Below are 26,808 nucleotides of genomic sequence, written 5' to 3'. Positions count from 1 at the left end.
ACATTTCAATTCTAAATATCTATGCACCCAATTTAAATGCTCCCAGATTCTTGAAACAGACCTTACTCACTCTGAGCAATATGATATCTGATAATACCATAATAACAGGGGACCTTAACACTCCTCTTACAGAGCTGGACAGATCCTCTAAACAGAAATTAAACAAGGATATAAGAGACTTAAATGAGACCCTAGAACAACTGTGCTTGATAGACGCATATAGAACACTCCATCCCAAAGATAAAGAATATACATTCTTCTCATCACCCCATGGAACATTCTCCAAAATTGATCATATCCTGGGACACAAAACAAATATCAACAGAATCAAAAGAATTGAAATTTTACCTTGTATCTTCTCAGACCATAAGGCACTAAAGGTGGAACTCAACTCTTAACAAAAATGCTCAACCCCACCCAAAGGCATGGAAACTAAACAATCTTCTGTTGAATAACAGATGGGTGAAGGAAGAAATAAAACAAGAAATCATTAACTTCCTTGAGCATAACAACAATGAAGACACAAGCTACCAAAACCTGTGGGATACTGCAAAAGCAGTTTTGAGAGGAAAATTCATCGCTTTAGATGCCTACATTCGAAAAACAGAAAGAGAGCACATCAACAATCTCACAAGAGATCTTATGGAATTGGAAAAAGAAGAACAATCTAAGCCTAAACTCAGTAGAAGAAAAGAAATATCCAAAATCAAATCAGAGATCAATGAAATTGAAAACAAAAGAATCATTCAGAAAATTAATGAAACAAGGAGTTGGTTTTTTGAAAAAATAAATAAAATAGATAAACCATTGGCCAGACTAACGAGGAATAGAAAAGTAAAATCTCAAAAAAAAAAAAAAAAAAAAACTAACTTCCATCTTGTCCCTCTGTCTTCATTTTGCAGCTGCATACCAAAGGCGTTAGGCAACCTGCTCCCTCCCCTGACCCCCATCCTTGCCCCACGATCTGCTTACGCAAAGTCTGCTCCAAGCACGATAACAGCACTTTCCAGACAGCCAAGGACACCTCACACCCCCTCCCTTTTTTCTTTTCTGTACCCTTAAAACCTTCCTCCTTTTCGAGATCAGGGCTTCTCTGCTCTCCTGCTGCATCAGGAGCAGGAAGTCCAGGCTGGAGTTTGTAAATAAACAACCTCTTCCTTTTGCATTGGACTTGGTTTCACTGTGATTTATGTGGGGGATCCCGCGACTGGGGCACAACACCTATAGCCCAAGAACTTGGGAGGCTGAGGCAGAAGAATTGCTTAAGCCCAGGTATTTAAAATAGGAACAACATAGAGACGGCACCCTAAACTCTCATGTTATTTAATTTTTAATAACATCTAATCTATGGAATTTTCTGAACTACCTCTTTTGCTCTGCCCTCCCCCAAAAGAATTATGGATGCCTCTCCCTCTATTCCCTTGAATATTCTACCTTTCTCTCTCATGGAAATAACAATGTTTCAGGTGTCTTCTTGTCTTTCTTCAAGGACTAGTCTAGTTTCTTTAGAATAAACTGTGTCTGGGCGGCACCTGTGGCTCAAAGGAGTAGGGCGCAGGCCCCATATGCTGGAGGTGGCGAGGTGGCGGGTTCAAGCCCAGCCCCGGCCAAAAACTGCAAAAAAAAAAATAAAAAATAATAAAAAAATAAACTGTGTCTGCCTCAGGATTCCCCAAACCTAGCAGAGTGCTGAATTAAACGTAGGTACTCAAATGTGTTTTATTACTAATAAAATTAATCACTTTTACTTTTTGTAGTCATTTTATAGCTTGGAAATTTTTACCTTGGAAAAGACTGCATAACCTATCGATAGGCCTAACTAACAGCACTGCTTTGACCAGAATTATAAAACACACAAATGCCACTCCTGATTCCAGATTCCACATATAACACTTAACTACCTGTGTGGCTTTCCACTAAACTGGAAAAAAACAATAATAGCTAACACAAATTAAATGCTTCCTACATACTAGACACTCTTCTAAGTACTTTACAGGAATTAATTCTTATGATCTTCGTAGCAACACTATGAAGAAAGTACCATTATCATCTCAATTTTATGCATGAGGAAACTTAGGCACAGACAGTATAAGTAACTTAACAATTAAGAAGCAGAGTTAGGATTTAAACACCAAGCACCCTAGATCTGATGTACATGCTCTTAACTTGTACACCATTTGGCCTTCAATGTAAGAAAACACTAGATGATTATCTGTTGTTTGCCTATAGGAATAACAGTCATCAAATCTAGTTAAATACATTTTACAGAATATCAAAATAAAAACACACACACCTGAGATAAACAGAAAAGTGTTCAATTTTCCCCACAGAGCAGTTTAAAGAACAATAAATTAGAATGAAAGAGGATGCTATAATTACCTCTAAATTTACTGCAAAACAAAACAAAAGCACATGGGAACCAACTCAAGATATGCAACATATTACAAGCCAAAATATTCTCTTAATTGCCTTCCCACACAGCAAGCTAACAAAGTATGAGAACTATATACAGTACTTGCTAATGCTAATAAAAAATGTCGGAAAAGCTAAATCAAAATTAGGCTATTTTTTACTCTATATCTATTTACAATGAATTCTTTAGCAAATAAAAACTATTTTACAAAATGCTTTTTATAAGTCACCAAAAAAAAGAAAAATCCCCAATTCAGCTTGGTGCCCGTAGCACTGTGGTTACGGTGCCAGCCACATACACCAAAGTTGGCGGGTTCAAACCCAGCCAGGGCCAGCTAAAACAACAATAACAACTGCAACAAAAAGTAGCCAGGCTTTGTGGCAGGCGCCTGTAGTTCCAGCTACTTGGGAGGCTGAGGCAAGAGAATCGCTTAAGCACAAGAGTTTGAAGTTGCTGTGAGCTGAAGGCCAAGGCACTGGGCCAAGGGCCACATAGTGGGGACTCTGACTCAAAAAAAAAAAAAAAAAAAAAAAATCCCCAATTCACAAAATTTGCATAGAGGAGAAAAAAAACACAGAAAAGATAGATAAAATATAACAGGGTTTCACTTATTTGAAAACAACCCTCATGCCAAAACAGTAACACAGAAAAAAGAAAAATGGAAAAGGAAGGAAATCCAGAAATAAGAGATTATGGAAATAAATCAAGTTTAAAACTCAATAACAAGTCCCATCCTTCCCAAAATAGTCCCCCTTTACCCATTCTGTTTCTCTTTCTGTGAATGCTCCATTACTTTACTCAATGAGTCCTTTTTATGTCACATGAGCTAGTTATTATTCTCCTACAGATACTGGATGCTCTTTAGGGGCATGCCTTAACTTCTTTTATAATCTTTCAAAGTTTTAATCTAAGGGAAATACTTTGCATTATGCTAAACTGATAGTAAATGCTTTCTAAAAAAAGTTTAAGGGTTTAAAATTTTCCTCTATTTTTGAAAATACAGTAAAACCTCCATAACTACCTCCTTACATTGACCACCTCAACTTGACCTAATTTGCATAGACTGGACATGCACCACAAGTACTTAACAGAAGTCTGACCTCTATATATTGACCACTTCTGTAAGCTGTATCTTAACTACTTGGACTGTGACACACAATATTAACTTATGCTCTATAACTTGACCAGTTGAGTCCCCTCTACACCAGGAGTTAGAAGTTGTAGGCTTTGCTCCTTAATTGTATTATTTTTTCTTTAGTGTAAGCTCTTTGTTCATGTTTTATTACTACTACATGTTGGATTATGCCTAATGTCCTATTGTTCTATCACATGTTGAGGATTTTTTCAATGTGAAGGATGGGTCTAAATTATAGAAACATCCCACAATTACTGAAAAATGTTTACCATTGAGACATGTTGGCCCAAAGTAAAGAACTCAAAGAGCTGACAATGAAGGAAAAGGTCGATCTACATTTTCTGGAAAGTGGCAGCGAAAGACAGACAGTGGAACAACGTAAACATGAGTACATAGAGAGATATAGTAATGAAAGTGGAGAGCTAGAGAGGAAAAGGAGGAAAATTTCCCTTGATGAAGTCAATGAAGCCACATTAAATCGGGTCAAACAAATGAGGGCAGTTAACACCTCAATCTCCTGGCTGATGATCCCAGAAGTTGCTAAAAAATTTGCACAGAAATTTGGGGTGGCAGATTTCCAAGCATCAAGTGATTGGCTTGAGATATTTAAATTGCAGCACAAGATCTCCCAGAAAGTCTTGTGTGGAGAGTCCAATAAAGTTCTACTAGAAGTTGTGGAAGAGTTCATTAAAATGTTTCTGAACTGGCAGCACCTGTGGTTCAGTGGGCATGGCACCAGCCCCATATACCGAGGGTGGCGGGTTCAAATCCGGCCCCAGCCAAACTGCAACAAAAAAATAGCCAGGCATTGTAGACCATGGGCGATAAAATGAAACTCTGTCTCTAGAAAAAAAAAAAAAAGAAGTTCCTGAACTTCACCAGAGGATTCAAAAGATGACATCTTTACTGCTGACAAGTGCAGACTCTTTCAAGGTGATGCCTAATAGAAGCCTCATCATGAAGGGCGGCTAAGGTAAGACCACAAACTTTCCAAACAATGTTTCATAGTTCTGCTTTGTGCTAGCTCAACCACAGAGAAACAAACTAAAGTCCTCAGTAACTGGTAAAATTGGCAAAGCCACGCGCATTCAAAAATGTGAAGCCCTTAGCTGGGCGCCTATAGCTCAGCGGCTAGGGCACCAGCCACATACACTGGAGCTCACGGGTTCGAATCCAGCCCAAGCCTGCTAAACAATAATGACAACTACAACCAAAAAATAGCCAGGCATTGTAGTGGGCACCTGCAGTCCCAGTTCCTTGGGCTGAGGCAAGAGAATCGCTTAAACTCAAGAGTTTGTGGTTGCTATGAGCTGTTTAGCACGCCCAGGCCAGGCTCAAACCCACCAGCCTATGTGTATATGGCTGGCACCCTACGCTACGGGTACCACCTCTCCTTGTCTTTTTTTTTTTTGAGATAGAGCCTCAAGCTGTCACTCTAGGTTGAGTGCCATGGCATCACTGCTCACAGCAACCTCCAACTCCTGGGCTTAAGCGATTCTCCTGCCTCAGCCTCCCAAGTAGCTGGGCCTACAGGCGCCCGCTACAACATCAGGCCATTTTTTGGTTGCAGCCATCATTGTTGTTTGACGGGCCCCAGGCTGGATTCGAACCCACCAGCTCAGGTGTATGTGGCTGGCACCTTAGCCACTTGAGCCACAAGCGCCGAGCCCACCTCCCTTTGTCTTTATTTGACTTAGCTCTAAGCTCGCCCAGTGTAACAACCTTTTCCCCTGAGGGCATTTTTTAAAAACTATAGGTGGTATATGTCAAGTTTTCAACAAAAAAAGTCTAAGACATACAAAAAAACAACAAAGTATGTGCTATGTAGAGGATAAAGAACAGTCAACAAAAACTGTCCTGAGGAAGCACACTGGACTTGCCAGACAAATACTGTTAACCATCTGTTTTAAATGTATCAAAATTTACTAGAAGGATTTCCTTTAATAAAAACTTACTAAAGGGATGGCAGAGAGTGGCTCAGGCCCATAATACTAGCACTTTGAGAGGCCAAGGGGGCCTGTGGTTGCTTGAGGCCAGGAGTTTAAGACCAGCCTAAGCTAGAGGAAGATCTACAAAAAACAGAAAAATTAGCCAGGAATGGAGGCACATGCCTACAGTCCCAGCTACTCAGTAGGCTGAGGATCAGCTGAGCCCAAGACTTTGAGGTGGCTGTGATCTATGATGTCATGGCACTCTATCCAGAGTGAGAGTCTGTCTCAAAAAAATAAAATAAGAAATAAAAAACAAAAACAAAACCATAACCCTATATATTGCCTACAAGACCCAAACTTCATATTCAAAGACACTAAATACGATGAAGGCAAAGGATGGAAAAGGTTATATCATATAAGTAATAACCAAACAAACAAAAAGTGGAAATAGCTATACTAATATCTGACAAAAATTGACCATAAGATAAAAATTGTTACAGAGAAATAGGACATTTTATAATGGTTAAAGTGTTAATCTATAGGGTGGCGCCTGTGGCTCAAGGAGTAGGGCACTGGCCCCCTATACCAGCAGGTTCAAACCCAGCCCCGACCAAAAACTGCAAAAAAAAATAAAAAACCTAACAATTCTATAAAAAAAAAAAGTGTTAATCTATAACAAATCTATCGTAACGGTGAACATATATGCACCTAATAATAGAGACCCTGCTCCGGAAAAAATGAAATAAATACTAACAGAATTAAAGAGAAATAACAATTCAACAGTGATAGCTTAAGACTTTAACACACCACTTTCAATCATGAATGGCACCATGAGACAGCAGTGGAAATAAAAGACCTGACACGATAATGCAACCAGATCTAACAGATATCTATTAAACACCTACCCAATGACAAAACAATACATTCTCTTCAACTGCCTTAGGAACAGCACTGAACAGAACAGACCATATTCTAAGCTATAAAACAAGCTGAGTGTAATGCATTTTCCAGTACATAAAAAGTCCTGTTGTTCATAATTTATTTATTTTTCTTGGCTCGGCGCCTGTAGCTCAGCGCTTGTAGTCCCAGCTACTTAGGAGGCTGAGGCAAGAGAATAACTTAAGCCCAAGAGTTTGAGGTTGCCGTGAGCTGTGACGCCACTGTCTCAAAAAAAAAAAAAAAAGACGTTTGCACTATACAAAAACTTAATGTTCACAAAATGTCTGCCTACATTAGTGTTTGCCATTTTAGATTTTAAACTCCGAGAAAGCACATGTTTAATTATTTTCAGTATCAAAAAGAATGTATTTGAATGATAGGGAAATGATTTTTTTTTTTTTGGTAGAGACAGAGTTTCACTTTATTGCCCTCGGTAGAGTGCCGTGGCGTCACATAGCTCACAGCAACCTCCAACTCCTGGGCTTAGGCGATTCTCCTGCCTCAGCCTCCCGAGTAGCTGGGACTACAGGTGCCCGCCACAACGCCCGGCTATTTTTTTGTTGCAGTTTGGCCAGGGCTGGGTTTGAACCCGCCACCCTCGGTGTATGGGGCCGGCGCCCTGCTCACTGAGCCACAGGCGCTGCCCGGGAAATGATTTTATAACTGAGAAATTATTTGTACATGTAAAACTTGACACAGTACTACTGTATTTTGATTACTCTATTATCTGATTACTCCATTAAAATGATATCATTTTATATTATGTAATAGTGGTATACAAATAGCTAGCTAGTCTTTAACTGTGTAAAGGTAAAGGCAGTGTACTTGCACTATCAGTAAGAGAAATACTATTAGTCTAGGAAAAGAAGATCTACTTTGAAACAACAGAGAGAAAAGCAGAGTGAGTAAAAATGGGGAGAATTAATTATATCATAAACACAATATGTAAACTACGTTCTCAAGCTATTTGCAAAGGACCAGTTTTTTGTTTTTTAATTCCAATTCATCACAGACTAATTCTTTACAATAAATGTATTTCTAGAAAGTAAAGTAAAAACCACCTGGACTAGTCTATACGCCATCCCATAATACAGGTCTGCTAGTCACATGCTTGGATGTCAGAATTGTCAAACTGAAATGAGCTTCTCAATATACTCAATATCTGTACCTAACTCATGGCAGATCTGTAATAAACGGTCAGCAAACTAGCACCAAAATGTGGACCACATTTTAAGCAGCTATAGTGTTCACTATGGAAAGAAATAGACAGCAGTATGTAGGTTAAGCAATAGTGCTCCTTGATAGCAATGTTGGAGGAAAGAAATATATTCCTGGTATCAATTCACCAATAAAACCAGGATTTCAAAAAGTAGATGATAAAGAAGTGGCATCATCTCCATTTCTGAAATCTTCATTAAAATCGGTTATCAAATTTTAATAGGGGTGCCTAATCTTTTCTACTGCACATTGGAAAAAGAAGAGCTGTCCCAGGGTATGCATTAAATACACAAACATAATGAAAGCTGAGGAGCAAAAACAAGGTCCATGCACAATTTTTGCAATATCCAACACCACAGATAAGCAAAAGAGTCCTCAAATAATCTGCATACAGGTTGGACACCCCTGCATCTAAAGCATCCACAGTATCACCCACAAAACTCATTCCTTTCTATATTCACCGTCCTATTAATGCATAATTTCAAGGTTGAAGCTGAATATCTTTTTGAGACACAGTCTATGTCGCTCTCAGTAGAGTGCCACAACATCACAGCTCACAGCAACTTCCAACTCTTGGGCTTAAGCAATTCTCTTGCCTCAGCCTCCCAAGTGGCTGGGACTACAGGTGCCTGCCACATGCCCAGCTATTTTGTTGTTGTTTTCGTTGTAGTTGTTATTGTTGTTTGGCAGGCCCAGGCCAGGTTTGAAAATCGCCAGCCCCAATGTATGTGGCCGGTTCCCTAACCACTGAACTATAGGCACCGAGCCAAGTGCCAATAAATACTTTAAATTATGAACAACGGGATTTTTTATGTACCGGAAAACGCATTACACTGAGCTTGTTTTATAGCTGTTGTTGTCATTGTTGTTTAGTAGGCAGGCCCTGGCTGGTTCGAACCCGCCAGCCAAAGTGTATGTGGCTGGCACCATAACCACTGAGCTATATGCGTCAAGCCTGAATATCTTTTTTTTCCTTTTTGTAGAGACAGAGTCTCACTTTATGGCCCTTAGTAGAGTGCCGTGGCATCAGACAGCTCACAGCAACCTCCAGCTCCTGGGCTTAAGCGATTCTCTTGCCTCAACCTCCCGAGTAGCTGGGACTACAGGCGCCCACCACAGCACCCGGCTATTTTTTTGTTGCAGTTTGGCCGGGGCTGGGTTTGAACCTGCCACCCTCGGCATATGGGGCCAGTGCCCTACTCACTGAGCCACAGGCACCGCCCAAGCCTGAATATCTTTATTTTTTAAAAGCTTAGAAAACCTCTGCCTTCTGCTTTCCTGTATTCATGTTTGCGATCTTACCATTCACCCAAACCACTCTTCCTTTACTTCTATTTAATCTTTCAAGGTACAGTTCAAGTACTCCTGGCCCTGTGAAATTTTCTTTAAGCCACTCATTTAGATAAGCTTCTTCTCATTTATACGCACATTTCACATTTTACATATGATTCTTTTACTAGACCATCAAATCCTCTACTCCTTTGCAGTTACCTAAAACCTAGCAAAGTACTATAATTAGTTATTCAAATGGTTTCTCAGATCCATCATTTTCAGATTTCCAAGTAGATTTACATAAATCAGTGATTTTTCCTAAATACATTATAAGAACTAGTATATCTAAGAGAAGTAGCTTATCTAATAGTAACAATCTGCCTCCAGAAGGCCCTAAAAATATTTGATGGAAAAAGGAAGACTGGCAATCTTGAAGCTACAACCAACTTAAAAGAATTCAGACAATGACAACAAATTTTTGTAACACAAACATAGTCATTACCCTGGTAATTCTATTTTAGGCCTGGATGGAGAGGGAAAGAGTAACAATTATTAGGTGACTTCCTTGCATTTACTTTAAATGAAAGGCCAACAATGAATTTTTACTTCCTTTCATTCATTTACTTCTCCTTTGTTTTGTACAACATACAACTTTTCAATAATTTCTAATTTACCAATTATTAACAAACTAGAGACTTAGACCAGAATCATAATCTGAGACTAAAGTATAGCATCATCATCAAGATTATTCAGGGGTTTCTCCTTAGTTTGGGAGGGATTTTGTTTGTTTTTGAGAGAGAATCTCACTGTGTCGTCCTGAGTAGAGTGTCATGGTGTCATAGCTTATAGCAGCCTCAGACTCTTGGGCTCAAGAGATCCTTTTGCCTCAGCCTCCTGAGTAGCTGGACTACAGGTACTAATAGTCACAACGCCCACCTAGTTTTTAGTAGAGATGGGTTCTCACTCTTGCTCAGGCCGGTATCAAACTCCTGAGCTCAAGTAACCTACCCGCCTTGGCCTCCCAGAGGATTACTGGCATAAGCCACCGCACCCAGCCTGCTTGATGATTTTAAAAGACTCTGAGAGGGCCACTATAATTAGGATTATTATGTACTTTTTTTTGCTTATCTCTGGTAGGTGGTTATCACAAAAATTATGCATGGATTTTTTTTCTTTTTTGGCTCATCAACTTTCATTAGTGTTTGTGCATTTCATGTGTGGCCAAGGACAACCCTTTTCCAGTAAGGCCCCGAGAAGCTAAAAGGTTGGACATCCTTGCTTTTTTAAACAAAGCTTCATTTAACTAATCAAAAATCAGAGTCTTTAAACCCACCTCCAATCTGTAAGCCCCACGCTTTGAGATATCTCACCTTTTCAGGCCACACCAATCTATGGCTTCAATGTACTGATTTATAACTCTATGTGTAATTCCTGTTTCCCTGAAACCCATACAACCAAACTGTAACCCAACCTCAGCAAATCCACTTGTTCAAGGCTTCTTGGGTATGCCTCCAGACCACTGTCCTCAAATTTGGCTCACAATAAATTTCTTTAAATTATTTTACAGAATTTGGCTTCTTTTCCATTGATTTCATGTAAAAAAATTCATGTTATTTTCAAATACACGTTGCATCATGGAACTGGGGCAGCACAGACAGCTCAAAATACCAACAAAGTGTTTGGGAAGATGTGGTTAATGAAGGAAGAAACAGCATATCGATGGTTTGAGAAGTTCCATTCTGGTTATTTTAATCTTGAAAATGAGCCACATGCATGACCTGAGACCATGATGGAAAACGATGAGCTGAAAGCTACAGAGGAAGCAAATCAATCTCAACCTATGTATAAATTACCATAGGTTTGATGTTACTATTCCAACAATACTGGACCATTTGAAACAAATTAGCAAGGTAAAGAAGTTGGATAGATAGGTTCCACATGAATTAAACAAGAAATCAGAAAAGAAAGCAAACCATTTTTACACCAATCGAAGCTTTCAGCACAACAGCTGTATAAAAACGAAGTGCCGGAACACAGTCCAAAACCAAGCATTCATCAAAAACGATAATGGTGTCTGTTTGGCGTCCAGTGCTGCTATTATCCACTACAACTTGATGAAACCCGGTCAGTCAATTATAGCAGATGTCTACTACAACCAAGTGAATGAAACGATGCAGATGCTTGCAATTAAGCAGCTGAGATTGGTCAACAGATACAGACTAATCCTCTTGAAATCGCCCCTTACAAATCAACAAAGGGGTACAGGGCAAGAACTGAGGTAAGGGCCTAAGATGCTACAAAGGCACAGGCCTACCTAAAAAATAATGATAATGACCATGTCTATAATTGCTACTCTGAAGTCACATAGCTGGTGGTCATAGAAATTCTTAACTTTCTCCATAGATACCTTTTCAAAACCTAAAGGTATTTTCAGAGATATCTCCCAGGGCCCACATTCCAGTGGCCTGGCTGATCCACACAGACCAGTGGCCTATACCAAGAAACTGACTCAACTGGAATTGTGACTCCAAGCCAGAAACTAACTCAACACAGAAGATGATTTCTACACCCCTATAATTTTCCCCCAAACCTAACCAATTAACAAACCTCACTGCCTAATCCTTTGCCTGCCAAACTGTTTTTAAAAACCTAGTTTCCGGCCGGGGTTGGTGGCTCATGCCTATAGTCCCAGCGCTGTGAGAGGCCGAGGCGGGTGGACTGCCTGAGCTCAGAGGTTGGAGACCAGTATGAGCAGCAGAGAGCCAAAGTAAGACCCCGTCTCTACTAAAAACATCAAAAGCAGCCGGACGTTGTGGTGGGTGTCTTTAATTCCAGCTACTGGGGAGGCAATGGGAAACAGCATCTCCAGAGGAAGAAGAAAATGAACAAGAAAAAAGAGTACTTCAAACGAAGAAGAATGAACAAGCAAGCTGAAATTAAAAATCAATTTAAAAAAAAAAAAAAAAAAACCTAGTTTCCCAAATTCTCAGGTAGGCAGATTTGAGAAATTCCTCCCATCTCCCCACTTAGCACTCTGTGGAATGAAAACCTTTGTTCACTACAACCCTGACTGCCTCACTGCATTGGGCAACAAAACCTGGCAGTCACAACCTGACTGCCTCACTGTACAAGGGGCAACACAATCTGGCTGGGCAGCAACTCTTGACAAGTCAGCGCTCCACCACGAAACATCGCACAAACAACATTGCTCAAATTAGAGAAACTGGACTTGAAAACTGTCATCCACTGTATTCACTAGACCTTGTACCAATTAACTATCACTTCTTCCAGGCTTTCAACCACTTAGTGCAAGGAAAAATACTCATTTCTCAATAAGCTGCGGAAAATGCTTTTTGCAATTTCATCACCACACACTCTCCAGGCTTCTCTGCGACTGGTATAAATAAGCTACTGTTAAGATGGCAAAAGTAGGTCAGGCACAGGGGCTCATGCCTGTAATCCTACTCTGGGAGGCCAACTCAGGAAGATTCTTGAGCTCAAGAGTTTGAGACCAGCTTGAGTATAGTGAGACCCCGTCTCCACTACAAATAGAGCCTCCTATAGTCCCACCTATTCAGGAGTTTGAAGTTGCTGTCAGCTAGGCTGACACCATGGCATTTTAGCATGCAACAAAGTGAGACTGTCACACACACAAAGATGGTAAGACTGTTGATAGTTGAGGTGCATACTGATTAATCGTATTACTTGTTTGAGATGTGATAAACTAAACATCCGTTTTGTTTTCTTGAGAGAAAGTCTCACTAAGTCATCCTGGATACAGTGTCCTGGCATCATAGCTCACAGTAATCTCAAACTCCTGGGCTCAAGAAATCCCCTTGCCTCAGCCTCCCAAGTAGCTGGAACTACAGGTACTTGCCATGACCCCTGGCTAGTTTTTCTATTTTTAGTAAAGACAGGGTCTCACTCTTGATCAGGCTGGTCTTGAACTACTGAGCTCAAGGGATCCTCCCACCTCAGCCTCCCAGAGTGCTAGGATTATAGTGTTAAACTAAACATTTGATTCAAAATCAGACATTTCATATTTAATGACTTAACATAATAAGCAACTTGAGGAGCTTTATTACAGTAAAGTACTACCATATCACCCCCTTTTTTTTTTTTAACACAATTTACTACATGCTTAGTTGAAAATGTAAGCTAGGATCATATAATAGATTGTGCTGATTGCAGACTAAGTATTTTGAACTTTATCCTATAAGCCATGAAAGGGTTTAAAGCAGTTAGAAAAACATGCTCATTAATGTGCTTTAGAAGGACTGTTACAGAACCATGTAAGACTCAAGAGGAAACCAACTAGGTAAGATGCTGCAAAAGTTCAAGAAGAACCAAAAATTTTAACTAATGACAAAAACAGAAAAATGGAACAAATTCAAATATTATTATAAAGCCAATAAGAAACAGGACTTGGCTAGGGAGGAGATCTGAGGCTGTCTCACAGACATTTCAAACTTGAGTCCCAATATAAATTTAATGGAAAAAAATTAACATCTATGACATTGTCAAAGATGAAAGTTTCATGCCTTAGCAACGTGAAGGATGATGAGAACTTCTACAAAAACAGACATACTAATCACCTATTTTGCTATTTTTCTCTTCAAGCTCATAGGTAATATATGAACATACATAATCATCGCACAAATTGTAGAAAAAATTGGAACAAAGGACAAGAATGTTTCAATCAAAACAACAGAATGCTTTCTTTTTGGAGACACCAAAAAACATGTAACCTGTTTCTCTTTTCACCCTAAGCTGTCAGGAAATCTAAGAACCAAATTCAATTCCTTACAGTTGTAATCAGCTCATCTCTGGAACCAGATACTGTTCACTTTCTTTAAGTGATGGCTATTCAGTCGTTTTACCACTAATTGTTCTAGTCTACATTTTATTCAGTCCTATAAACCACATAAAAATCCTTCAGATGCAAAAAAATCCTTAATAAAATGTTAATGCAAAGATCATTTTATTTGAAAAAGCTTGTTCTATTAAGCAAATTAATCAGTGATTTTTTTTTTACAGACAGAGTCTCACTCTGTCACCCAAGCTAGAATTCAATTAGGTCATCATAGCTCCCTGGAACTTCAAACTCCTGGGCTCAAGACAACCCCTCTGCCTCAGCCTCTGAAGTAGCTAGACTACTGAGGAACACGACCACGCCCAACTATTGTTTTCTACTTTTTGCTCTGGCTCTGGCTGATTTCCAACTCCTGACCTTAAGCCATCCTTCCACCTCAGTCTTCCAGAGTGCTAGGATTTCAGGCTTGAGCCACAGCACTCAGCCTCCAATAACACCATTTATGTCAATAATCTACAGAGTAAATCTTTATAAATACACAAAGACAAAATAGTTCAATGAGGTCAAATTTTTCAAATCAGTAAGATAAAATTTAATAATATAAATAAAAGTATATACAAATTAAGGAATGTATATAGGATTTGTGTATATAGGATTACTTACCAACATCACATATTAAACTCTTAAAAATATATATCAAGTTGGCTTTTCTTTCTTTCTTTTTTTTTTTTTTCTAGAGAGAGTTTCACTTTATCACCCTCGGTAGTGCCTTGGAGTCACACAGCTAGCTCACAGCAACTTCAACTCCTGGGCTTAGGCGATTCCCTTGCCTCAGCCTGCCGAGTAGCTGGGACTACAGGCGCCCACCACAATGGCTATTTTTTTGTTGGCAGTTAGGCTGAGACTGGGCTTGAACCCGCCATCCTCAGTATATGGGGCCAGCATCCTGCCCACTGAGCACAGGCACCACCCTAAGTTGGCTTTTCTTAAAAGCAGACTATAGCTCACACATTCCCAGATAGGCAGCCAAATCTGTTCCAAGTTAATCCATACTTTTTTTTTTAAGAGACAGTCTCGCTTTGTCATCCTGGGTAGAGTGCTGTGGCATCACAGCTCACTGCAACCTCAAATTCTTGGATTTAAGCGATTCTCTTCCCTCAGCCTCACAAGTAGTTGGGACTACAGGTGCCCGCCCCAACACCTGGCTATTTTTTTTTTGTTTGTTTGTTTAACAGGCCTGGGCCAGTTCAAATCCACCAACCCTAACCACTGAGCTACAGGTACCCAGCAATCTATACTATTTTTAAGTTACTTATTTAACAAATACCCCTTGATTACACTAATGTACACAGCTATGATTAAACAATAATAAAAAAAAAAAAGACTGAAAAAAAAAGAAAGAGGTTCGCCTGTCTTAGCCTCCCAAGTAGCTGGGACTACAGGTGCCTGCCACAACGCCTGGCTATTTTTAGAGACTAGGTCTGGCTCTTGCTCAGGCTGGTCCCAAACCTGTGAGCTCAGGCAATCACCCTCTTCGGCCTCAGGGAGGCTAATAAATGAAATATCAAAAGGAAAGGTGGAGAGAAATAAGTGAACAAATACAAGCCAAAATTTTTCCAAATTTGATAAAACAAATTTAAGACACTCAATGAACTTCAAGCCAAGAAAAATGAAGAATAACAACCAAGGCAAATCCCAACCAAATTGCTCAAAGCCAGTTATGAAGAAAAAAATCTTAAAAGCAACCAGAGGAAAAAAATGATATGCTATATATATAGTAAGACACAGACATTAGCAGATTTTTTTTTTGAGACAGAGTTTTACTTTGTCACCCTCGGTAGAGTGCCACAGCGTCATAGCTCACAGCAACCTCAAATTCTTGGGCTTAAGCGATTCTCTTGCCTCAGTCTCCCAGCTAGCTAGAACTACAGTTGCCCCTTACAATGCCCAACTAGGTTTTCTATTTTTAGTAGAGACAGCATCTTGCTCTTGCTCAGGCTGGTCTTGAACTCCTGAATTTAAGAAATCTGCCTGTGAGGCAGCAGGGCATGGTGGCTGAAGCCTATAATCCTAACACTTCAGGAGGCTGGGTGAGTGGACTACTTGAGCTCAGTAGTTCAAGACCAGCCTGAACAAGAGCAAGACCCCGCCTCTAAAACTAGCCATAGTGGCAAGTGCCTGTAGTTTCAGCTACTTAAGAGGCTGATGCAAGATGACTACACAAACCCAGGAAGCTGAGGATCATTTAAGCCAGGGGTCCTCAAATTGCGGCCCGCAGGCCAGATGAGGCGGTATGATTGTATTTGTTCCCGTTTTGTTTTTTTACTTCAAAATAAGACATGTGCAGGGTGCACAGGAATTTGTTCATAGTTTTTTTTTTTTAAACTATAGTCCACCCCTCCAACGATCTGAGGGACAGTGAACTGGCCCCCTGTTTAAAAAGTTTGAGGACGCCTGATTTAAGCCCAAGAGTTTGAGGTTGCTGTGAGCTGTAACACCATAGCCCTCTCTCTACCCAGGGCGACAGAGTGAGACTCTGTCTCAAAAAAAAAAAAAAAAAAATTTTTTTTAAATTTAAAACATTTAAAAATAAATTGAAACTGTAGTTAAAAATCTTCCCTTACGGGTGGCGCCTGTGGCTCAAAGGGATAGGGCGCCACTCCCATATGCTGGAGGTGGTGGGTTCAAACCCAGCCTCAGCCAAAAACCACAAAAAAAAAAAAAATCTTCCCTTAGGCCAGGTATGGTGGCTCACATCTGTAATCCTAGCACTTTGGGAGATGAAGTGGGAGGATTACACGAGGCTAGGAGTTGAAGACCAGCCTGAGCAACAGTGCCTCTACAGAAAACTTAAAAATCAGCTAGATGTAGTAGCACTTGGCCTATAGCCTCAGCTAAAACAGGAGGATCTCTTGAGTCCTAGAGTTTGAAGGTATAATGAGCTGTGATGATGCTACTGCACTTTAGCGCAGACAACAGAGCAAGACCCTGTCACAAAACATAACAAAGATACCTTCCCTTGAAGAAAACTCCTGGTCCAAACAGCTTCACTAGTGAACACTTAATAAAGAATTAGTAACAATTCTACATGAATATTTCAGAAAATCCAAAAGGTTAGGAGTACTTCCCAACTAATACAACAAGGCCAGAATTACCTAGCATCAATATTGAAAACAATACAAGAAAACTACACACCAAAACCCACTATGAACATAAATATAAAACTATAAACAAAATTTTAGCAATTCAAACTCAACAATATATTAAAAGGGCAATAAGTATGGGCGGCATCTGTGGCTCAAAGGAGTAAGGCACTGGCCCCATATGCCAGAGGTGGTGGGTTCAAACCCAGCCCCGGCCAGAAACTGCAAAAAAAAAAAGGGCAATAAATACATCATGGCCAACTTCATTTAATCCCAGAGATGCAGAGTTGATTTAACATTTGAAAATCAATGAATAACGTAATTCATCATATGAATAAATAAAAAAGAAAATCTGTTCATCTCAAAAGAAGCAGAAAAGGCATTTGACAAATTCAACATCCATTCCTGATGAAAACTCTTGGTGAACGAGGAAAAGAATGAAACTTTCTCTACCTGATAAAAGGCATCTATAAAAAATCTACAATTAACATCATACCACATGGTGAAAAACTGACTGCTCTTCTCCTCAGATCAAGAGCAAGCCAAGGATGTCCACTGTCACCACTTCTATTCTACATCACATTGGAATCAGTTCAATAAAAATGATCCAGATTAGGGCGGTGCCTGTGGCTCAAGGGGTGGGGCGCCGGTCCCATATGCCAGAGGTGGCGGGTTCAAACCCAGCCCCGGCCAAAAAAAAAAAATGATCCAGATTGGAAAGGAAGAAGTAAAATTGTCTTTACAGACAACATGATTCTCCAAGTAAAAAATCCAAAAGAATATATTTTAAAAACTCATAGAATAAGTGAACTTAACAAGTTTGTAGGTCACAAGCTTGATGTACAAAAATCAACTGTTTTTCCTAATCTAGCTGCAATGAGAAACAGAAATAAAATACCATTTACAAGAGCATTAGGGCGGCGCCTGTGGTTCAGTGAGTAGGGCGCCAACCCCATATACTGAAGGTGGCGGGTTCAAACTCGGCCCCAGCCAAACTGCAACAAAAAAATAGCTGGGCATTATGGCAGGTGCCTGTAGTCCCAGCTACTTGAGAGGCTGAGGCAAGAGAATCACCTAAGCCCAGGAACTGAAGGTTGCTGTGAGCTGTGTGACACCACAACACTCTACGAAGGGCGATAAAGTGTGACTCTGTCTCTATAAAAAAAAAAAAAAGAGAGAGAGAGAGAGCATAAAAAGTAGAAAATGTTTAGAGATAAATCTGACAAAAGATGTGTGTAAAACTTACACAATGAAAACTTAACACTACTGAGAGAAATTAAAAGTTAGTCCTAAATAAGTGAAGAAATATACTTTGTTCATGAGTCAGAGTATTTAATAATGTCAGTTTTTCCTAAATTGATTTAAAGATTCAACACAATCCCAATCAAAATTCGAGTAAGATTTTTTTTTCAGACATCGACCAACTAATCTTAAAACTCATATGAAAATTGGGCGGTGCCTGTGGCTCAGTGAGTAGGGCACCGGCCCCATATACGGAGGGTGGCGGGTTCAAGCCTGGCCCCGGCCACTGCAACAACAACAAGAAGCATTGCAAAGAAAAAAACTTTTAAGGGGAAGTACAAAGTTAGAGAGACAACATTACCTGACTTTAAGATCATAAAGTTACAGTAATCAAAACATTGTGGTATTGGCACTAACACAGATAAATAGATCCCTGGAACAAAACAGAGAGTCCAGAAATAGGCCCACACATATTTAGACAACTAAGTTTTGGCAAAATTACAAAGGCAATTCAGTAGGACAGAGAAAGGACAATCTTTTATAACAAATGGTGCTGGAACAAATGGATATCCACATGCAAAACATAAACTTCAATCCACCACATTTATAATTCGAGGCAGATCACAAAATTAAACAGACTCTTAAACTATAAAACTTCTAGAAGAAGGGGTAGAAGAATATCTTTCTAAATGTGGGTTAGACAAATATGTAGATACAACAGCAAAAAACATGAAGCATAAAAAAAAGCAAACTTACAGACTTAATCAAAATCAGGCATTTCTATTCCTTCAAAGAAAATACTAAGAAAATGAAAACATAGCCCCAGGACTGAGAAAAAAAATCATCTTTGCAAACTATCTGATAAAGTATGTGTCCAGAACATATAAAAGACTTTCAAAACTAAGTAAGAAAGAAAAAACTCAATCAAAAAATAGTAAAAGACCTGAACAGAAACATCAAAGAAGTTATAAGCACAATGAAAAAATATTCAATGTTGTTAGATGTCAGGGAAAGAATAATTATAACCAGTATACATTATAGTAGCTGAAATTAAGAAAACTAGCTATCCTGAATGGTGTTGCTACTATGTATAGGACAAGAACAATGGTGAGATCATAAAATGGTGAAAAACAATTTGGCAGCTTCTTAAAAAGTTAAAACGTAACCGTCACACAATCCAGACACTCCCCTTCTAGGTATTTATCCAGGAGAAAAGAAAGCATATGTCTTTCATAGCAGCTTTATTTGTAACAGCCCCAAACAACTCACAAGTCCATCAACAGGTAAATGAATAAACTGTGCTACACCCATACAAGGGAACTCTACTTAGTAATAAAAAGCAATGACACACAATATAGATAAATTTCCAAATACTAATGAGACTCTGTAAAAGAAACCAACAAAACAAAATAAAACTCCATTGCTGCCCGGTGGCCCATGCCTGTAATCCCAACACTTTGAGAGGATCACTTGAGGCCAGGAGTTTGAAAACAGCCTGGGCAGGCTGGCGTGGTGGCTCACACTTTTAATCCTGGGAGGATTCTGGGAGGCTAAGGTGGGTGGACTGCTTTATCTCAGGCATTCCAGATTAGACTGAGCAAGAGCCAGACTCTGTCTCTAAAAAAATAGCTGGCCATTGTAGCAGGCACCTGTAGTCCCAGCTGCTTGGGAAGCTGAGGCAAAAGGATTATGTGACACCAAGACTGAGGTAGAGTTATGACTCCACAGCACTCTACAGGAGGTGACAAAGTGAGACTCTGTCTGAAAAAAAAAGAAAGAAGGAAAAAAAGAAAAAGGAAAGAAAAGAATATAGCCTGGGAAATACAGAGAAACCCTCTTCTCTCTACAAAAGAAAAAAAAGAATCAGCCAGGCATAGTAGGGAACCCCTGTAGTTCCAGCTACTCAGAAGGCTAAGACAGGAGGATCACTTGAGCCCAGGAACATGAGATTACAATGAGCAATGATCATGCCACTGTATTCTGGCTTGTAACACAGCAAATGTCTTTTGCCTCTTGTAACAACAACAAAAAAAACTATACTGTACAATTCCACTTATATAATGTATAATTCCATTTATATAGAACTCTACATAATACATACTAGATGACAGCAGATTAGTAGTTGCTCAGGGAAAGGTAGGAGGGTTCATGTAGAGATGGGAAGAAGGGATTAACAAAAGGGCATGAAGAAACTTTGGGAGGTTATATATATATTCATTATCTTGATTGGCTATGCTAGTTATCTTGATTGTATTTTTTGTTTGTTTTTTGAGACAGCCTCTCACTTTACTGACCTGTGTACAGTGCCATGGCATCATCAGAGCTCACAGCAACCTCAAACTCTTGGGCTCAAGTGACCCTCTTGCCTGAGTTTTCGTATTGTTAGTAGAGACCAGGGTCTTGCTCCTGTTAAGGCTGGTCTCCAAGTCCTAAGCTCAAGCTGTCCACCTGCCTCAGCCTCCCAAAGTGCTAGGCATGAGCCAATGTGTCTGGCCTTTGATTGGTTATTTTTAACCCTGTTATGATGGTTTCATGAGATATATGTAGGTAAAGATTATTCAGTTATATACTTTAAATACCTACAATTTATTATATGTCAATTATACCTCAGTAAAGCTGTTAGAACAATCTAATAATCAATACATCTTTAGCTAAATAACCACTTCTTTTATATCAAGAGGACTGCACTGTTGGCTTGCCATTTTGAAATATCCACTCAATATCCACTATATGCCAAGCATTATTTTATCCACCTTTCATGTACTAATTAACTATCATTACCTTAAGACTATTAATTTTTTTTTTTTAAGAGACAGAGCCTCAAGCTGTTGCCCTGGGTAGAGTGCCATAGCATCACAGCTCACAGCAACCTCCAACTCCTGGGCTCAAGCGATTCTCCTGCCTCCACCTCCCAAGTAGCTGGGACTACAGGCACCCGCCACAATGCACCCGGCTATTTTTTGGTTGTAGCCATCATTGTTGTTTGGTGGAACCAAGCTGGATTCAAACCCGCCAGCTCTGGTATATGTGGCTGGCGCCTTAGCCGCATGAGCTACAGGGTGCCAAGCCAAGGCTATTAATTTTAAAATGGAGGATGAGAGGGATAAAAAGGACAACAGCTTCAGAAACTAGACAGGGCTTTTTTTTCTGTTTTAAGCAAGACCTGACTTCTAGTTTCTATGAATCAAATATGTAGCAGTATCAATAAACATAACAGATTTAAATCTAAATCCTCAGAGTCAAGGAATTGATTGTCCTACAGTGGGAACACAGGCAGGAAAAAAAGTTTAAAATGGGTGTTTAAATTATTATGTTCTCATATATTATGTATATATTTGGATGCAATGAACTAAATGCACCAAACAAAAATCAAAATCTGTGTAACTGGGCGGCGCCTGTGGCTCAGTGAGCAGGGCGCCAGCCCCATATACCAAGGGTGGCGGGTTCAAACCCAGCCTGGGCCAAACTGCAACAAAAAAATAGCCGGGCGTTGTGGCAGGCGCCTGTAGTCCCAGCTACTCGGGAGGCTGAGGCAGGAGAATCGCCTAAGCCCAGGAATTGGAGGTTGCTGTGAGCTGTGTGACGCCACGGCACTCTACCGAGGGCAATAAAGTGAAACTCTGTCGCTACAAAAAAAAAAAAAAAAAAAAAAAAAAACTGTGTAATTGGCAATGGCAAATTACTCTACAAACCAAACAATTTTCTCAGTCTACCTAACCTAATTTAAAACCCACACCTATGGCTCAGTGCCTGTGGCTCAAGCTGCTAAAGCGCCAGCCATATACATCTGAGCTGGCAGGTTCGAATCCAGCCCGGGCCTGCCAAACAACAATGACAGCTGCAACCAAAAAATGGCCCAACATTGTGGTGGGTGCCTATAGTCCCAGCTACTTGGGAGGCAGAGGCAGGAGACTCGCTTGAGCCCAGGAGTTGGAGGTCGCTGTGAACTGTGATGCTACAGCACTCTACCCAGGGCAACAGCTTAAGGATCTGTCTAAAAAAAAAAAAAAAAAAACCCCACACCTACTTCTAAAAAAGATTTAAAGTGACTCTTGCATCTGCAAACTCAAATATTTAACTAACAGACATTGTTTAACTTTTGTCATCCTACTGTCTCCCACTGATTTTCTTAGAAATTATACGTGGTATTAACTATATCTCAAACAAAATAACTACAACCGTTTAAAGATAAAGAATAGGCCAGGTACTCCTGTAAGCCTACCACTCTTGGAAGGCTGAGGCAGAAGGATCGCTTTGAACCTAAGGAGTTTGACGGTGCTGTGAGCTAGGCTTATGCCATACACTCTGGCCCAGGCAACAGAGTGAGACTCAAAAAAAAAATAAATAGATAGATAAATAAAGATACAGAATACTTTAGTCAATTTAAATAACCCTTAAAATCAAGTATAGGATCTTAGAGGTCCATCTTTTACTCTTATGAGTTTCCTAAACCTCAAGATTAGTAATATTTAGAACTAGAACATTATTGTGAGATATTATCCCGTGTATTATAAATGTTTAGCAGTATCCCTGTTATGCATTAGATGCCAGTAGCACCTTCTTCCAGTTGTGAAAAGTGTATCTAGATATTGTCAATTAACTCTTACAGGGCAAAATGTCCCTGGCTGAGAACTACTATTCTATAATTACTAAAGGGTAGTGTTTCTGAACAGTCCTCTTCTACTCATAGGGCAGGGAGATGAAAGGAGAATGTTCATCATTTGAAAGTTCTTAAGGGTTATTTTAAATGTTTGTATACACACAAACACAGAGTCCCAGTACATGCTACCTTAAAAAAACAAGTCCGTAAGTTACTAAATGCAAAAGGTAATTTTATTTTTTTAAAAAATTGTTTTGTTTTCAAACTGCGGAAGGCTAGGCACTACAAAATATCTTACGTATGTGAACTTTCAATTTACCTTTTAATTTTTCAAGTCTCCTAGATGGAAAAAAAATCTCTAGGCTAAACAAATATATATAAACAATTCCTTAACCATTCTATAATTAAAGAACTATGGTATTAAGAAATCTCAATACTCTATGGGAATTCAAGTTTACAGCTCTGTCATTAATCACCTAGTAGGCATCACCTATCCCTAGCAGGTGTCAAGTTCCATTAAGTGTTAAATTTCAAACTGCCATTATCTGTGATACATTTCCTACATTAAATACATTAACTTTCTATCTCCCATCCTCTCAGTTAAATCTTTTCTTCAATGACTTACCTCATCAATTAAAATGAAAACAAAAAGATCAGAATCTCTACTATATTTATATTTTCTTGAAAATTGAGCTTATTTTTATATCACTAAACTGGATTAATTGCCTTCTTACTATTCCACAGGAATAAATACAATTTATTGGTGATAATGATTAGCTTTCATAAATGTACCAAGAGTAAGAAAACAAATTGGAAACGTGAAATCTACGCTACAGTTCTGACCCAGCCTCCTAATAGCTGTCTGACCACTTAAACATTCTCAAACTTCTACTTTCTCATTGTAAAAAATGGAGAATGATATCTACCTCTAGAGTTACTGCAAGAACTATGATAATGTATTTGAAATCATTTTGTAAAAATTAAAGCAGCATAGAAATGTTGGGTATCTTAGTGATATGAGTAAGTAACGTGGTAGAGAAACAAGGACCTCAAATAAAGAACTTACATCACTAAATAAATATCACTTTCCAAAACAAAGTAGGAAGACAGTTCAAAAGAATAAACTCTGAATGAGGATTCAGACATCAAGTTTCTAAACCCAGTTCTACCATTAACTATAAGTATTAACACAGGCAAACTAACTTTTCCTTTTCACCTCAAATTTCCTCATCTAAAAAATCCAAGTACTGGACCAGATGTTCCACACGTCTTATTTTAGCCCTTATCAGACTACTAAATGACCGAGTATCCAAAAGATTCATTTAACATTATACCCCAAAACTCAGAACAGTTTATTCTGCCACAACACTGAACCTGAGGGCAGCAGATGGCAAGAACATTTTAATTAAGTAAGAATAGAATTCTATACAATTCTTGAGAAGTAAAGAAAGCGATAAACTACCTTGCTTTCTATAATTAATAGTTCTCCCTCTAAATGACAGTAATGATGAACAAGCCGCGTTAACAGAAGGGCGGGGCTCTTTCCCACAAGTTTTTTGGAACCACCCACTTCCCAAAGAGGTATAACTGCTTCCTTCTTGCCCTCATCTGCCAAGAAAATTAAAACAGTAAGGTTTACAATGTCTGAGAGGATTTTGTTTTCCTTTTCACTTGGGTGGAGAGGGCAGTAGTCATCTGGCAAACATATCCCATTAACATCATTATTCACGACACCAAGTTTCTCCAAAGTCTAAAAAGATCTAAGCTTTTAAAAGTGTTACCAATGTTTAAAAATGAGTTCGGACCATTACCTCAACATTAGATATCCCTGTATTAATGGTAATTAATGCTTGTCAACTGATAAGTCTTCCCTCCCCCAAATTATTCGCCTTCCACGTCTCTGCGGAGGCGACGCTTTGCCTCCCTGAACCCACCCAAGTCCAGAGGGAGAGTCCCCAAGGAAGCTCAAGGAGAGGGAGCAACCCAGGCCTCGGCGCCGCCACCCCTCCCTCCTCACCGATGACGATGCGCAGGTGTTTGAGGCGAGTCAGCGCGTCCTTCTTGGTGTCTAGCACCTTCTGGGTAGACTTCTTCACGTCCCCGTGCGGCTTCTTGGAGAACATCCTGCCGCTGTGGCGGCCGCCGCCAGCCCCGGTCGGATTCAGGCGGCAGAAAGTGGAGGGAGTGGATGGGGAGGTGACTAGCTGAAGTGGCTCATTCACTCCCCAGCCTTGCGGGCCCAGGCAGAGGCGACTCCTCCCAGAACCAGGTCAGGGCCGCCACCTCCACCCGCCTCGCGCCGCGGCTCCCAGGCACCTTAGGCTCCGGCTCCAATATGGCGGATTCCCCTCTCCGGGCCCTGCACGGAGCTAAGGAGACCCGGGCAGGCCGCCGCCTGCCGCCGCTGCCGCCGTCTCCCTCCAGCGGCCGCCGCTCGCCGCACAGGCCGGGGACCCGGACCCAGAGCCACGGAGGTGGAGCTCCCGGCAGCAGCAACGCAACTCGTTCCTCCCTGAGGCCCCCTTAAGGTTAAAGATTCTTTAGCAGCTTAGACCCTGCAGAGGCCGAAACGGAGACGCGGAGTGTGGTGGTGATGGGGTTTCACGACTCTGCCGTCAGTGGCGAACGGTCCCCGTGGCAACCACCTTCTGACGTCAGAGGGCCTGACGTCACGCTAGCGTGATATCATCCAAGCCAGCACTCCCCCCGACCCAAGCAGCGACGGGAAGAACTCAAGAAAGTCAAGGAAGATAGTTTCTGCCTGCTCCATCGTAAGCAAAGTAATGATAATAAGCAAAGGAAAGTAATCTTCATTAAACCTTTCCATGATTTATCTATGAAAATATGCTTAAGTTGCTGTGATCATCTGAGACTCCAGCACATAGAAACTTGGAGCTCCAGTGTGGACAATTCGTTCTGTCCTGAGTCCATTACTAAGAATATTTTGGGTGGCGCCTGTGGCTCAAAGGAGTAGGACACCAGCCCCATATGCCAGAGGTGGCGGCTTCAAACCCAGCCCTGGCCAAAAATTACAAAAAAAACGAAACAAAGAATATTTTGTACACTGTTTATGTTTTTCTGTCTTTTTTTAAAATTGGTTATATGATATCCCTATCATATCCCTGGGGTTTGGGGTTTGTTGTTGTTGCTGCAAGCAGCTTGGCAACAAAAAGACTTAAACAAAGTTATATAGGTTTTGTGTGTGTTACGGGTTTGTTTGTAGACAAAGTCTCTGTCGCCCAGGCTGCAGTGCAGTGATACCCTGTTTCCCCGAAAATAAGACAGTGTCTTATTTTAAGGTGTGCTCCCAAAGATGCGCTAGGTTTTATTTTCAGGGGTCGTCTTATCTTTCCTGTAAGTAGATCTTATTTTTGGAGGATGTCTTATTTTCAAGGAACCAGGATACGATTATAGCTCACAGCAACCTATCTCCTGGGTTCAAGCAATCCTCCTGCCTCAGCCTCCCAAGTAGTGGGTACTACCGGCAGGCCACCAAACCAGCTAAATTTTTAATTTTTTGTAGAGATGGATTCTTTCTATATTTCTCCGTCTGGTATCAGACTCAAAACAAGTGAGCCTCTCGCCATTAAAAGTGTAAGGATTACATGATTGCAAGAGGGACTTTACCTAACAATTGCAATCAGTGTAACCTGGCTTACTGTACCCTCAATGAATTCCCAACAATAAAAAAATAATAATAAATGAAAAAAACAAACAAAAAAAAAGTGTAAGGATTACCTAGCACTCTGGGGGACCGAGGCAGATGGATTGCTTGAGCTCAGGAGTTCAAGACCAGCCTGAGCAAGAGTGAGACCCCCCCCACCTCTATACTAAAAATAGAAAAAATAGCTGGGCTTAGTAGAGTCCCAGCTACTTAGAAGGCTGAAGCAGGAGGATTGCTGGAGCCCAGAGTTGTGAGCTATGACATCACAGCACTCTAACCTGGGGCAACAGAAAGTGTATCTCAAAAAAAAAAAAAAAAGTACTGGGATTACAAATGTGAGCCACGGCACTTGGCCTATATAATTTCTTTTAATAAAAGTAATCTCGTTTACCTCTAATATTACTTGTATTCCTTTTTAAATCTTCTTTCCCCTATCTA

The 26,808-nt window shown here is 40.2% G+C and overlaps 1 protein-coding gene across 6 annotated transcripts in view; it reads right to left on the bottom strand.

The window, feature by feature from the left end:
• The window catches only part of RALGAPA1 (Ral GTPase activating protein catalytic subunit alpha 1), a 222,720-nt gene extending 197,042 nt beyond the window's left edge, over positions 1-25,678 (bottom strand). For all 6 annotated transcript variants that reach the window (XM_053593955.1, XM_053593957.1, XM_053593958.1 and 3 more), the window contains exon 1: positions 24,724-25,678. In XM_053593955.1, the coding sequence (XP_053449930.1) occupies positions 24,724-24,829 (106 nt within the window). In that variant the 5' untranslated portion in view covers positions 24,830-25,678. The remainder of the gene's footprint in view (positions 1-24,723) is intronic.
• Positions 25,679-26,808: the final 1,130 nt, after the last annotated feature.

The sequence above is a fragment of the Nycticebus coucang genome, chromosome 6 (genome assembly GCF_027406575.1).
Source record: "Nycticebus coucang isolate mNycCou1 chromosome 6, mNycCou1.pri, whole genome shotgun sequence".
NCBI classification, from domain to species: Eukaryota; Metazoa; Chordata; class Mammalia; order Primates; family Lorisidae; genus Nycticebus; species Nycticebus coucang.
Note: the sequence above shows the minus strand (reverse complement) of the source record. Positions and strands in the feature narration are given on the sequence as shown.